The sequence below is a fragment of the Jaminaea rosea genome (assembly GCF_003144245.1).
Source record: "Jaminaea rosea strain MCA 5214 unplaced genomic scaffold BDZ90scaffold_7, whole genome shotgun sequence".
In the NCBI taxonomy this organism is placed as follows: Eukaryota; Fungi; Basidiomycota; class Exobasidiomycetes; order Microstromatales; genus Jaminaea; species Jaminaea rosea.
Window position 1 is genome coordinate 683,122 of NW_020289981.1, and position 13,900 is coordinate 697,021.

At 63.4% G+C, this 13,900-nt stretch overlaps 4 protein-coding genes and 1 non-coding gene across 5 annotated transcripts; 1 reads left to right on the forward strand and 4 right to left on the reverse strand.

The window, feature by feature from the left end:
* Positions 1-139: 139 nt before the first annotated feature.
* BDZ90DRAFT_279885 (kinesin-domain-containing protein) lies at positions 140-3,281 on the reverse strand (the record flags this gene model as incomplete). Its single annotated transcript, XM_025509219.1, has 3 exons — positions 2,287-3,281; positions 1,656-2,185; positions 140-1,565 (listed from the first exon to the last, which is right to left on the reverse strand). Exons 1-3 carry the CDS (start codon positions 3,235-3,237, stop codon positions 140-142), a joined length of 2,907 nt encoding a protein of 968 aa, XP_025362167.1. The 5' UTR covers positions 3,238-3,281.
* Positions 3,282-3,438: 157 nt separating this feature from the next.
* BDZ90DRAFT_279886 (hypothetical protein) lies at positions 3,439-7,344 on the reverse strand. The gene is made up of 4 exons (XM_025509220.1): positions 6,044-7,344; positions 5,345-5,862; positions 4,907-5,267; positions 3,439-4,813 (listed from the first exon to the last, which is right to left on the reverse strand). Exons 1-4 carry the CDS (start codon positions 6,863-6,865, stop codon positions 3,920-3,922), a joined length of 2,595 nt encoding a protein of 864 aa, XP_025362168.1. The 5' UTR covers positions 6,866-7,344; the 3' UTR covers positions 3,439-3,919.
* A 460-nt stretch (positions 7,345-7,804) lies between these two features.
* On the reverse strand, positions 7,805-9,624 carry BDZ90DRAFT_232527 (hypothetical protein). Its single transcript, XM_025506288.1, has one exon. The coding sequence runs from the start codon at positions 9,555-9,557 to the stop codon at positions 7,998-8,000; it is 1,560 nt and encodes a 519-aa protein (XP_025362169.1). The 5' UTR covers positions 9,558-9,624; the 3' UTR covers positions 7,805-7,997.
* A 273-nt stretch (positions 9,625-9,897) lies between these two features.
* Positions 9,898-9,988, forward strand: BDZ90DRAFT_t27. The gene has a single exon. It is a non-coding gene; the product is annotated as a tRNA-Pro (tRNA).
* Positions 9,989-11,140: 1,152 nt separating this feature from the next.
* On the reverse strand, positions 11,141-11,989 carry BDZ90DRAFT_182178 (hypothetical protein; the record flags this gene model as incomplete). The annotated part of the gene is made up of 1 exon (XM_025503785.1): positions 11,141-11,989. A coding segment is annotated over one exon (669 nt), but the record flags the coding sequence as incomplete, so codon positions are not given.
* Positions 11,990-13,900: the final 1,911 nt, after the last annotated feature.

Consider the following 13,900-nt stretch of genomic DNA (forward strand, 5'->3'; position numbering starts at 1 on the left):
GTCTCGTCTCGTCTACGCCTTGACGCCTCGCTGCGCATCCGCAACAATGAGACGTCACTACTGAGACTCGGGAGAAGCGATACGATGCGAGAACTGGTATATACAAGAAACAAGGTGCAGTACACTGTCCATCGCACGGCTAGATGCCCGCCACCCTCTTCTCGATCTCCTCCTCATCCACCGCCCTCGCACTCCTCAGCGTTCGCCTTTTGCGCGGCGATGTGCTCGACGTCCTGCTGGCGTTGGAAGCTCGCGGGGTAGCGGCAGCAGCAGCAGTGGCGTTGAGTTTGGAGGGAGAGGGAATGAGCATATCGTCGTCGTCGTCGTCCGACGATCCATCGTCGTCATCCTCGGTAGCTTTAGGACGAAGGTTGGAGGCGGCACGCTGCTTGGGCTTGGGCGTGGCGAGGCTGACGTTGATGCTGGCGCTCGATCGCGGGGCGAGGGGTTGGCTCTTGCGACCTGCTGCTGATGAGGTTAGGGTGGAGCGACGTGTCGTCCTGGCTCGGGGAGGGGGAGGGGGCGAGGCGTCCATGCTTGAGTCTACTTGGTAAGAGGAGTCGGCGTCGGACGCTGAGGCTTCCTCTTCCGAGGAGTCATCTTCTGATTCCTCCTCCTCCTCCTCGTCGACGTTGTTGCCCTCCTCCTCCTCGTCATCACCGCTTCCCTGCCCCACAACCTCCTCGAACGGCCTCGCCTGCAGCTCGACGCTATTGTCGGTCGTGTTGCTCTCGTTTGCGGTAACCAGACTCTCCTCTCCTCCCTCTTCATCAACTGACTCCTCCTGCTCTTCCCTCACAGGCGTAGCAGCTGCCCTCCCTCCCCTCGTAGCATTAACCAACAAATCGATCTTCCTATTCAGCATCTCCTCCCCCGTCTCCACCTCACTCAACATCCTAGCCGTATACCTCTGCTCCATCTCCGCCAGCCTTTGAGCAAACTCGGCAGCCATCTCCTCGCGCACCTCCTGCTCCAGAGTGGCTGCACGCTCCTCCGCGGCGTGGAGGCGAAGACGGAGCTCCTCGTGGCGCGTGAGGAGCGCATCCACGAAGGCGGTGCTGGCAGAGTCCTCCGAGTCGGAGTCACTCTCGTTGCCGTTGTCGTCGTCGTCTTCGTCCTCGTCCGAGGGAGAGTCCTCGATGATAGTCACATCCGCCCCTCCGGCTCCTCGCGTAGAATCCTCGCAAGGCCAGGCAACCATCTGAGGTCTCATTGCCCTCGGAACAGCTCGCGCCTCATTGCTTCCCCGCGTAGTCTGCACCTCCCTCGCAACGGCTGAGAAACGCATGACGTGCGAATTCTCATCAAAGCCCGTATCGTACGGATTAGCATTGACGATCATGACTGTTCTTCCCTCGCCGGTGAAGAAGGGCTGGAAGAGTTCCGTGAGCTTGGAGTGACGAAAGGGGACTACCGAGGGGCGACGTTTGCCCAAAGGAGGGGCGCGAGGGGTCGAGTCGCCATTGCCGTTGAGGGAGGACACCGGGTTGAGAGTGGGGATCATGCTTGCTGCGCGGGCTTGGTTCTTGCGGAGGGTTTCGAGGCACTGGCCCAGGCACATGAGGCTGCGCGGCGCGGCGCGGCGCGAGGGCGAGCGAAGGTCAGCAGGGCAGCCATCATGCTTCCACGCCGGGACGCGCTCGCGCGCTACTCACGACTTGTTGATACTCCCCGCCTCCCTCTGCCTCATCCCGCTCGCCATGGTAGCGCTGATCCTCTCACTCCCCGCCAAATCCACGATACTCAGCCTACTGACCGTACACGCCAGCGAATCGTCCGGCCCACCACCCGCGCCCGCGTGTTCGCGCACGACCTTGATTGTAAAGACGCCGTGAGAGCGGGAGGAGGAGCGATTCGCCATGGTGCTGAAGACGATTCGATTTTCCTGACCGCGACGAAGGAGGTCGCGCGCTTCGGTTGGGGTGGAGAGGCGGATTTCGCGAAGACCAGAGACGTATTTTCCGCAGCCATCCGGGTCTGTCTTGAGGTGGAGTGGGCGGCGATTTAGCGTGAGAGAGGCGGTGCCTGCAAGGTCGTTGCTGGAGGCCAGGTTGGCTATGCTCCAGTTTGAGCCGCGCACGGAGTCGGAGCGGGTCATCCCGCTTGCGCTGGAGGAGGAGCTGGAGTTGACGTCGAGGAGGTCGTAGAGCTTTTCGTTGTACACTTCTACGTAGCTTGCCCAGACCTGTGCGCGCGTGAGGCAGCGTGGAGAGGGGTGGGCGCGGGGGAGGGTTAGCAAGGTTGCTGACGGGGAGTGAAGCCTGGCTACTGAGCGCCCATACGCACACTATACCTGTAATTGCGATCCACGCGCACCTTCTCCTCTTCCCTCTGATAGTGCGTCGGAGTCACATGTCTCCTGCTCGCCTCTGCCAGCTTCCCCTTCAAGCTAGGCATCGTCCACGGGTCCAGTGGGGGCGTCGAGCCTCCCGCAGCAGCGGCAGTCGTTGGGGTGTTGCTTTCCACCCTCTCCACCCCATAAAGCCCCAGCGGCGCAATATTGCTGCGACTCTCCAGTCCCTCGATACTATTGAACACAACATCGAGCGCTCTCGGCAACAAACCCGCTTCACCTACCCCTTCCCCTCCCTGAACTGTGTAGCTCTTGCCGCTATTCGTGACCCCGTACGTGAAGATTAGCCCACTCTCCCCGCCCAGCAATTCCGTCACCATGGGTAACGTGGTCTCGCGGAAGAAGGCACGCTGCGAGTTGGACGCAGCGTCGTGTGGGCCGAAGACGCGGGCGAAGGTGTAACTCGTCGCGGGCGAGGGAGGGCGCAGTGAGCGGAGCGATGTTGGGTTGTCGGGCGGGGTCATGAGGACTGTGTTGGGGGATGTTACGCTGATGTAGGGAGTGGGGAGGGGGGCGTCCTCCGAGGAGGTGAGACTAGGATTGGAGGTGGGACGGGGCCGGATGCGCAGGTAGGCTTGGATGGCGCTCGTGGGTGGGGTGGAGCCTGACGCGGATGCTGATGAGAGGAGACTGCTCGACGCCTTCACGTTGGCCTTTGCCTTTGTGGCCTGCGGGCGGGCAGCATTGCGGTGGGTCGCTGCCATTCGAGCAGCAGATGCGCGCGTAGGGGCGGTGAGGCGGGAAGCAGCGGTGCCTGGAGTTGAAGGAGCGACGATGGACGAGGAAGCGGCGCTTGCTGTTGAGAGGCGGGCGTTTGTGCTGGTGCTACGTGCACTGCGCGGTGTCGAAGGGGTGCCGCGACCTGATGACGTCGAGGCGACCATGCTGTCGTGCCGCCAATTGGCTGATGCTGAGGAGTTGATGCGAGTGGTCAAGGACCAAGAGTGTGAGCGCAGCGGGCGGGCGGGAGTAGAAGCGAGTCCAACACAACACTCGGCGCGCGACCACGTGGCTCTCCCTTCTCGCCCGACGACGACTTCTCCTCCCACCCGCCTCACTGCCGCGCCTCGCTCGCGACTCGCGATGAATTGATCAAGGAATCGAAATTAGAGGAGAAAGCGATTAGTGAGAAAACGAGGCTGGAAAAAAAGGGGTAGGGGGGCCGAGATGAAGGCGGCGCGTGCGGTGCGGTGGCGAGGAGGCGAGGAAGGACTATCGGGTCGAAAGAATAGAGGATCGCGAGAACTAGAGGAGCGAAGAGGCCAAGAGAGAGAGATAGACACTAGAGGGGCGGAGGGAGAGAGAGAGAAGAGTGTGCGCGTGCGTGTGCGCGTGCGTGTGCGTGTGCGTGAGAGAGGTCTCGCAACGACAAAGTGATCGTGCGTGTCCGCTTGGTCTTGATTGACTTGGCGATCCACGCCGGTGAGGAAACGACTGTATTATCGGTGCTGATGGTTTGAAGGGAAAGGCCGAGGTCGGTGCGAGGTAGCCAGGTAGTAGAGTCGAGTCGAGTCGAGTCGAGTACGCGTGCGAGCGAAGCGACCTGCGCTCCTCCTCCTCTCACGCTCACCCAGCCACGACTGCCAAGGCAAGACTGTTTCGCCCCTCCTGCCCGCGAAAGAGCTCCAGCGAGTAAGCCGTCTTGACGATGGTCCCATCCACGTCGCGCACGAGGACGATGGGCAACGAGGTGGGCAGAGTCGCTGCTACGTCCTCCTCTGCGACGGCGCGGAGGGAGCGACAGTAAGGTAGTAGCGCATCGAGTGCCGGGAGTCGGACATCCAGCACAGTCACGGCGTTGACGGCTGCCCCGCTTCCGTACCCTGCCACGAGACTGGTGCTCTCCGCCATCTGCGGTAGGGGACCCATTCCTCCTAGCCAGACCTTCCAGCATACCCCAGGCCCGCCGAGAGCGAGTCTCTCCCCCTCCAGGCGGAGGACATGCGCCTCGTGCAGGATGCGGGGGACATTGCACAGCGAAGGGAGGACGCCAGGCGGGTCTTGCGGGGCAGGGGCTTCGCCTGCCGATTCGACTGATAGGCCCATTTGCGTGAAGGAGAAGTGGAAGGAAGCTGCGCCTACTACACTCCAGCAGAAGGCGTCGTTGGCCACATCTGCGTCGCGTGGGCCGAGAGTGGCGGGGGCAGGCTCGTTTGGGTTGGGGCCTCGGCCGGGGGGCATAAAGGTGAGAGGGGTCGGGACCATCCCTGCATCTCCGCGATTGGCGCCGACGACGCCGTGCTGAGGGGTGTATGACGAGGTGGAGCCGTCCGGAGTGCGCATGGGAGCTGCCTGCGCGGTGTGGGTGCTGGCGCTCGCATTGGCGGGCGTGGCGTTGGCGAGCGTGGCATTGGTGTCGGTGCTCCACCAGGGCTCGGGAGGGGAGGAGCAGAGGAAGCGGCGCGATGGGGTTGCGTGGCGTGACGTGGCGGACGAGGGGTCGTAGCGCATGAAGGCTACCTGCGGGGGCGAATGAGCGGGGCGTGGGCAAAAGAGCGGGGAGTCAGCATCGCGTGACCTGGCGTGGACTGGCTTGACGCAACGCTCCCTCACCTTTTGCATCTGGCTGATAGGCCCGTCAAAGGACGAATCAGACGAGCTAGCCTGCGCGTGTGCCGTCCCCCCAAATGCGGCAGGGACGATGATCTTGCCCTTGTCGACCTTGCACACCACCATCGGATCACTGACGGCTCCGCGGCCGGGAGCTTCGAGGACCACGATGGACCCGTAGGTGACTGCGTCGGTCGCGTGGAGTGCGGCGCTGGGGTCGTTGATGCTCGTGCTGCTCGCGCTGCTTGCGCTGCTCGCGGTCACGACGGGACGCATGTGGAAGGTGGTCCACGAGTCGTTGCGCGCCGAGAGCTGGCCATCGTCGACGGCCATGTACTTTGTGCGGACGTTTTGCGAGTTGACGCTGTGCGGGCGGCGGAAGCGAGGAGTGAGGGTTAGCGGGGCGATCACGCCACGCCACGTCGCGCACGCCGCACGCACCGATTAAAGAGACAGATGGCTAGGTCCGGGGTAATTTGGCTGCTCGATGTCTTGGCCTTTGTGGTCTTCTTGGACGGCTTGGATATCACAGCGATGGGCTCGCTCTCGCAGGTGAGCCAGGGGTAACGATCCGCTCCGGCGTACGAGCCCGAGAGGCGCGGCGACTTCCACGCATGCTGCCCGCCGCGATCGGTAGCGATCATGTCGAATCGAAGGCGAAATGTCTTTGCGGCCGAGGTGGATCCTCCGACGTGGAGATGGCCGAATTTGGCTTGCAGGGTGCGGTCCAGGATTACGTCCTCGGATACGGCGAGCTCGTGGGCGTTTTGTTCGCCGCCGGCGCCGGGAAGGATCGTCATGCGTAGCTGGCGGGCGATTGATGGGGTAGCAGAGGGCGTTGTGTAGCCTGGGCCGCGTACGCGGACGATGGGAGGAGGGCAGAGGAAGCGTTTCTCGTGGCCGTAGGATTTTTGGGCCACGCCGGAGTGGCTGCAGGTTACCGTGACGAAGAAGTCGTCCTGGCGAGGCGCGGCGCAGCGCGGTACAGCGTGACGTGATGGCGAGCGCAGCGAGGCAGAGCGGTGCGATGGGCGTGGAGCAGATGGCAAGGACGATAGGAAGGGAGCAGCAGGGCAGAGCGGAATGTGTCAGCGGCAGCTCATTTCGCGCCACGCTCGTACGCGCCACGCCCGCACTCACCACAACGCTCCCCTGATCACCCATCTTGGCCGCCAACCTACGCATAAACCTCTGCAACACCCTCTGCACAGCCTCCTGCCTCTCACCAACGGACAAGTCCTCCCACACTCGCTTCTGAGCCCCATCCATGTCCCATCCTCCACTACGTCGGTGCGCCTCTTCCTCTCCCCATCCTCCCCGACGCAGCGCGTGCTGCTCTTCCTCCCCCCACCCTCTCGCCCTCTTTGCAGAGTTATTCGGAGCAGTAGGAGTTGCAGGGGAGGGGAGTGAGCTCGTGATGCTGGACAGCGGGGGTAGGGACGTGCCCGTACCGCTGGAGGAGGACCAAGAAGTGGCGCTGGAAGGTGGGAGGGCGGGTCGACCCGCGTGACCTGGTCCCGTCGCCGCATAGTATCCGAAGGCAAAGGCATCGTCCATGCTCCTCACCTCGCTCTGCCCGCGAGCCCATTGCGCGCTCAGTCGGCGGTCGGATGCGGGCGGCGAGTAGGAATGAGGGCCGGGAGTACGATAGGCATGGTGGTGGTGGTGGTGGTGGTGGTGGTGGTGCTCCAAGGGCGGCACCCCGCTAGTGGAAGCAGCGCGACGTAGCGAGTTGGACCTGGACCGTGTGAGGGGACGTTTATCCCTGAGCTCGTCGGTGAGGGATGACAGCGATGGGAGTGTGGGTGCAGTAATGTCGCGTGGGACGAGCGGGGGTAGACGGTCGGCTACGAAGGAGGGGAGGCGATTGGGCGTGTCTCGGCTGCCATCGAGGCGGGGGAGGGGAGGGCGATCCGACGACGAGGAGGACGACAACGCTGAGTCGGCGTTGCTCTTTGGCATGGCGGCCCCGTCGTGGGGCGGCGTGGAGCGTGGCGTGAGAGGAGACGGAGGAGGAGCAGGGGAATAGGGAGCGAGTGGGGACAACGATCCGGCGGCGTGCTGCGTGCGTATGGACTTGATTAGGTTCGAGTGCGATGGGCGCCTCGCCTTCTGTGGTGTGATTAGAAGGGGACGATTATGGGCGGGCGGCGAGTGGGCGTCGACGATTGTGATTGCGGGCGTGTGTGCGGACGTGCGTGCGGACTTGCGTTGCCAGGAACGGCGAGGAGACGGCGAGGAGGGAGGTGATCCACTGACTGTGAGAGCAAAGGGGGAAAGGCGAGGGCGGCGGCCAGGAACGTGGTGCTTGCGTGCGTGCGAGGGGCGAGGGGGAAGGGCGCGTGATGGTGGTGGTGGCGGTGGTGGTGATGGCGGTGATGGCGGTGATGACGACCTCGCACAGCACGGCACGACGTCCAGTCCACGATGACGAGTGGGTGGGTGGGGTGGGACGGGTGGATGAGAGACGGAGCGGGCTTTGGGCGGCAGCAGCAAGTCGCAACTCGCTGTGCGCCTGCCTGCCTGTCTGTCTGCCTGCTGCTGCGCCTGCGCCTGCGCCTGGTTCCGCTCGGTCGGTGTGGGAACTGCCCGCCCTGCGAGTGCGAGCGCGATCGCGAGCGCGACCCGCGGGACAATCGCTTGGCTGTCTGGGCAAGGCGAGGCGAGCAAAAAGAGCGAGGCGAGGCCGAGTCGGGCGAAGAGAAGGGAGGCAGGCGCAATAAAGTGCGAGAGAGAAAAAGGTTGGGAAAAGAAGCAAGTGATCGGCGGGCGGCGGCGGCGGCGGCGGCGGCGGCGCTGGTGCTGTCAGCGAGGTGCGACGCGCGACGTGCGACGCGCGAGGTTGGGCGAGCGATTTCGGATGAGATCGAGGAGCGAGATTGGCGACGCCGCGGCGAGCTAGTCTAAGTAAAACTCAATTCATGGCGGCGCGTGGCAGTATTGCGTGGTGAGCGTGCGTCGTGACCAGCCTACGAGCGTGCGTCCCGAACAGCCTACGAGCGTGCGTCCCGAACAGCCTGACATCGCATTGCTCGCCGGGCCTCACTGATTGCTACTCCACGCTGCGCCGCGCCACGTCACGCCACGCCTCGCCTCATCGCCGCTTGTACAAACAAGGCTGCAACACTCTCCTGCCCTCCTCCATCAGCTCCACCCTCTGCGCCTCGACCCCCTCGCACCTCTTGACCTTGAACCGCAGCAGGATGAAATGCGTGTTCCCGTCGTCCTTGCCCAGCAGCGCGAACCCGCAACGCTCCACGAGCGCCACGAATTCGTCTACATCGCTCAGTCGGCTGCTTACCTCGGCGATGACAAGTCGTCCCTGCGGGGAACGCAGGACTCGCCGTGCCTCGAGGAGCATTCCCACCCAATCTGTGCCCATGAGACTGAGGCAGAAGACGGCTGCGTCCGCAATGGCGGGCGACGAGGGGGCGGGCGACGAGGGGGCGGGCGACGAGGGGGCGGTGAGGGTGCCGGGTAAGGGCACGCCGCCCTCACGCGCGCAGTCCACCCCGCGCACAACGCCGTCTGCCGTATCGAGCAAATCGTACGCCGCCACGCGCGCCTTGTCACCCAGATAACGCGTGAGTGGCCCTTCTCCCGCTCCCAAGTCCACCACGAGCGGCGTCGTTCCGGCGCACATGGCGAGGACTGCCTGCCCGCAAAGCTCGTAAGGTTTGGCAGGCCACTTCTTTACCTGCTCGCGGAACCCGTCGTGGTAGGCTTGCATGCGGGTGGGGTCTTCTTGAGCGGCGAGGAAGGAGGAGGAGGAGGGGGAGGTGTAGAGCTCCTCGTTGAGCTGGCGAAATTGGGCGCCTTGCAGTTTGGCGTGCAGCGCCGTTTGGTGGGCGGAGCGGTGCGTGGTGGCCGCGAGGGGCGTAGGGAGTTGGGCGGAGGGCGTGAATGGGGCGAATGAGGGGGCGGGAGCGGGCGGGTGAGACGAGGCGGGGAGGGATGAGCTGGATGGCTCCTCGCCCGTCTGCCCCGCCTGCCCAGCCTGCACCGCCTGCCCCGCCTGCTCTTCCATTCTTCGCTTCTTTGCCAGTTTCTTGCGCTGCGACTTGGACAGGTGCGTGACTTCCATCCCTGGCGGTTGCGCAGGCGATTGCGCGGGCGATTGCGCGGGCGATTGCGCAGGCTTGGCAGACTCATGACCTCCACCCGCGTCCGAGCCATTCGCTGCTCCATTCGCTGTCGCATCTGCCGCAGCTTTCTTGCCCGCCTTCTTCCCTGGCTTGACAGCAAAAGGGTCCACCCCGCCCGCCCCCGCTCTCTTGCGCTTCCTCTCTGCTCCCTTTGTCTCCTCCTCCTCCTCCTCCTGTTCCTCATCCGCATGCTGCAACGCCTTGCGCTTCCCTGCCTTCCCCTCACCATTCTCGGCCGTCGCCCTCTTGCCCAACCTCCCCTTTAGCCTCGCATCCTCGACGCTCAGCCTGCCCGCGCTCTGATCAGGCCCTGCTGTAGCGCCGAGCCCGAGGGTGGGGGGACGATGTGTGAATGGCGTCTGCGTTTGCGGGGCGGCGGCGAGCTTCTTGGCGGATGACGGCGAGGAGGAGGAAGAAGAGGGGCCGCCCATTCGTGCGAGGATACGGTCAGCGAGAGCTGCACGATCCAGTGAGAGTTGGGCCTCTAGATCGGCCAGGTCGCCAGACATCGTTGCGCGAGTGGAGTGAGGAGTGGGATGCAGCGACGGGAGTGAAGAGAAGGGGGAGCGGAGCGGGCAAGAGAGGGAGGGGACGGATAGACGGACGGACGGGCGGGCGGACGGACAGGGCAGAAAAATCAAGAGGCACACACGCGGTCCTGAGCGAAGAGCGGCGGGCGAAGAGCGGCGAGGCTAGACAAGCTTATTGGCATGAGTCGGTGAGGCGAGCGAGACAGATCCGCAGCAGTTTCTGTCGTGGAGTCGCCATCGAGGCTGGTATCAGGCGCGAGCCGTGGTCAGATCGGGAAACGCTTATGTTATTTGCCTATTTTTCTCACACTGCCATTATGGGAACATAGTGTAGTGGTAGCATGCGTCCTTCGGGAGCCTTCTCTCGAAGAAAATGGACGAGGTCATCGGTTCAATCCCGGTTGTTCCCCTTTTTTTGCGATTTTTCAGCATCAGTCCAATCCCGGTTGATCACCGTACTGCAGAATGCAGTCGTAGCGTCTCCTTTTGCTCGCTTTACCATGGCAATGACGTGTGTGTGCCATCTGAAACTCTGTGACGGCCCTGTGCGCGCGCGCGCCCTGTCTCCGCCGGCGGTGCACGGTCAGGCTGAGCGTGGCGATCTCCCTGCCCTCGTGTCTGAACAGCAGTACGACGGCGGCCGATGACGCCGAGGGACGAGTGAGGGCCGTGTCGATGCGCTGGTGTGAGTAGTAGATTGTCGCCAAAGAGATCGCGCGACTTGACGGTAAAGAAGATCTTGCCGGGTCGGCAAAGCCCGTCGTACGATGTGCGTGCTCGTCTGCGCTCCCTGCGCTTCCTGCGCCTCAGTTGGCCGCAGTGTGGACGGTGTTGATCCAGCCAAGAAGAGTCCTTGACAGCGGTGATGAATATTAGTGACAGGCGTCCCGATGAGGCGGGTGATTCGCGCGTACGCATGGCGGCGTGCAGCTACGCGTGACGAGCAGTGCAGGGCGTGCGGTGAGGACGGGCATTGACAAGAGGAAATCTCGCGACGTGCGGCGAGCGCCTGTTTCGTGGTGATGGTAAGGAGGAGAAGACGTAGCATGGACGAGGGAGCAGCGCCGGCTTAGGTGATGGGTAGTCAGGAGTAGAGAGGTCCAAGCGCGAGGGGCGCGAGCGGTCGTGATCAGGTCGTGACACTCGCGTCGGGGCGAGATTGACATCTCATCACTCGCGTTGGAGTCAGCATGACATGTGATCATTCTACTTCTCATCATCCTCGCCACGCATCTCCTCATCACTTCGCCACGCATCTCCTCATCATCGCCGCCACGCATCTCGACCACACACACAGGTGAGTGCGAGGGTCACGGGGCCGAGCGGGCAGCGGGGGTGCGCGCACCACGACGAGGTAGCATGCTGCCTGGCCATCGCACACGCGGCTTCACAATCGTATCGCAGCCCCCCAACGCGAGTGGTAGCGCAGAGCCCGTCGGGACAGGTGCCCTGCAGGGAAGCTCGATGGCCCAGGGCTGGCCAACATGCGGAGTACCTCCCTGGGGCGCGGGTGGACTTGACGGGGTATACCACCGGCGGGCGATGAAGGCGCAGCGAAACGTCCCGACTCTCAACGCATGATAAGAACCACGTCAGCCCAAGCGCTAGACGCGCGACGCGCGATGAAGTCGTATTCATTTGCAAGTCGCGCATCGCTGCGGAAAATCTCCCGTTATCACGGAGTCCCCACCTGAGTACGTGGGGAGTCGGGGCGTCGACGCCGCAGCTACCTCGCGCCGCGCTCACTGGCCCCAAATCTCGACGGTCTGCGGTGCATTGTCCGCACTAAACACCTCCGGCCACGTACAGTCATCGCTGCTCGCTACGTAGTAGCAGTCGGCCTTGTCGCCATTTTCAGCTCCGTTCAACCCAATGCATACCGCCTGATCCTCACTGTAGCAACCGCCGGGCTCCAGCCTTCCCCAGCTTGTCCCATTTCCTGGCGGGCAGCCGGCGCGAAAGCGTAGGATCCCGCGATTCAAGTTGATGTACCCGAGGTCGGCGACGACGACGTCTCGACCGATGTCGCGATCCTCGCAGTGCCATTCGACGTGCGTTTCGTCGATGCGCCGCGCGTGGGCGACGCAGAAGTTGCCGTACCCGTGGTTCTCGGGCGAGTCGGTCCAGGGGCGCCAGGTGCAGATGAAGATGCCCGCGCGTGCGGTGCGGGCGAGGAGCGCGAGGATGAGCAGGAGCTGCATTATGCGATGGTGTTTGGCGGAGATGGTGGTCGAGGAGGTGAAGAAAGGCGGCCCAGCGTCAAGCGCGTAGACGCCGGAGAGACAAGGTGGGCGGGTGGCGCGGCGTGGTCGCAAAGCAGCGTGAGGACGTCGTGAACCACGCCTCTCGGCGTGATGCCTTTTCTCGTGGGCACTGGGCACGAGCGTAATGCCGTGGCGGCGGGCAGCAGCGATTCGCGTTGATCGTAGGCTGGCCCACGTGGCAAACGCGCCGCACGGGCCGCGAGATCGTTGCGTCGCGACGGGCCTGCGCCTCGTCGGCGTCTTGCGTGCGTCCGTTTCTCTCCCTTCATTCGTCCGCATCCCCACCATTCCCCGCGCGCGCGTTGGAGGCGCAGAGCAACCACGTCGTGCGCAAAGCAGGCACGTCCTGCGATCAAGGTGCTCGCATGCGGGGGAGCGAATGATGAGCTAAGCCGGCGCTACCGCGTGGCGCGCCGGCTTCGCGAAGGGCGAAGGGCGACGCGCCAAGATCTCCACGCAAGGCGGCTCGCTCGATCTTACTCCTCACCATGTCACCCCACGAAGGAAGTCAGACCAGCACGCTCCGCCTCATCCTCGGAGCTGGTCGTATACCCGCGATGGATGGTCTACGCAAACGCTCTACGCCAACGCTGCACGCAAATGATCTACGCGAATGCTCTGCGCAAGCTTCCCAACCCCTTCTTCCCTCGTCCGCGCGACTGCTCGACTACAACATCGCCGGAGAGAATGCCACTTCGACTACGACATCATCGTTCGCTCTGTCCAAGGGACGGCAAAGAGGCGACCTCAGCTCCAAGCTCGAGCACGACGGACGGCATTCGCCCCTCAGCGATCCTTGATCGCAAGACTCGCGAGGCCGGCCGAAGAGCTCGGGTCGCCGAGTCGATCTCGAGGCTGAAGCGGTGTTGACATGGAGACTTGAAGCAAGTCCGAGAAGAGCTTCGCAAAGGGAGCAGCGCGAGGCAAGCGTATCGCAGCGAGACATTGTCCACCACGTCGTGTCGTGGGGCGGGGGCGAAAGGAAAGGACAAAGGAACGTCGCTCGGTCCGGCGTCGGGCACGCCTGCCTCGCAAGCGACATGCAGCATCGCCTGCCGCTGAGAGTACGTCGGCGACCGTCTGGTCGTGGCATCGCAAGCTCGGGAAGGACAGCAAGCGCTTGCCAGACGTATCATCGCCATCAGGCTGGAGGAGCATCGCGATCAGGCTGGAGGACATGTTAGGCACGTCTTTGCTCCTGGATGCGGGCACGGAGAGAGAACAAGCGGGCACGAATAGAGAACAAAGGAACATCGCGAGGGCACCTGGACAATCAGTGGGGTGACGAGCGCGCTTCACACGGTGTCGCGGGCGCATCAAGGAATTGGGATACGACTTCGGGAAAAGCTGGCGTTCGCTTCTGCCCAACGGTGGGCGAGCTCCCTGCTAAGCGAAACAGCCATTGAAGTGTTGAGGCGACGGTGTCTCGCACCTTGCCTCCCATCTCATCCGGCCAACGCAACGCAACGCAACGCGATTCAACTCGCCTCATCTCATCTCGACACCTTTGCGCGCAACGCCTCGACACCTCGACATCTCTCCCCGTCAGCCTACTCCTGCTTTCCTCCCCTTCTCATCAGTCTACACCGCCGAGATCTCGGACTCGTCCCTGGCGCGATACAGTAAGGCAAATGGCTCTCGGTCGCAAGATCAGCAAGGATGGCCTCAACCAGCTTTTCGCGCCAATGTGCATAGGAGTCGAGGTAGAAGCACGCCGATAAGGGCAGGGCGACTACTCGGACAGGAGGGAATGTTGGTTGCGCGCAAGCCTACCAGTGTGAAGCAGCGTTCTGTGGCAGCGATGGGAGCCTGGCCCGAGTCTGACAAGGAGTGGAGCCTGGCCTGACTTTCTCACCAATCTCGCACCTCTCGCAACTCTTGCATCCCTCGCGCCCTGCACCCCTCGCAACTCGCATCCCACTTCGCTCGAACAGCCTGTCGGCTTCACATCAGACGAATGGACTCACCCACCGTGTACGGTCGAGACTTCCGCCAGCTACCAAGGTGCTGGCCGCCCGCAACGCATGCCCGAGGCTTTGCTCCATCAAGCTCTTCAAG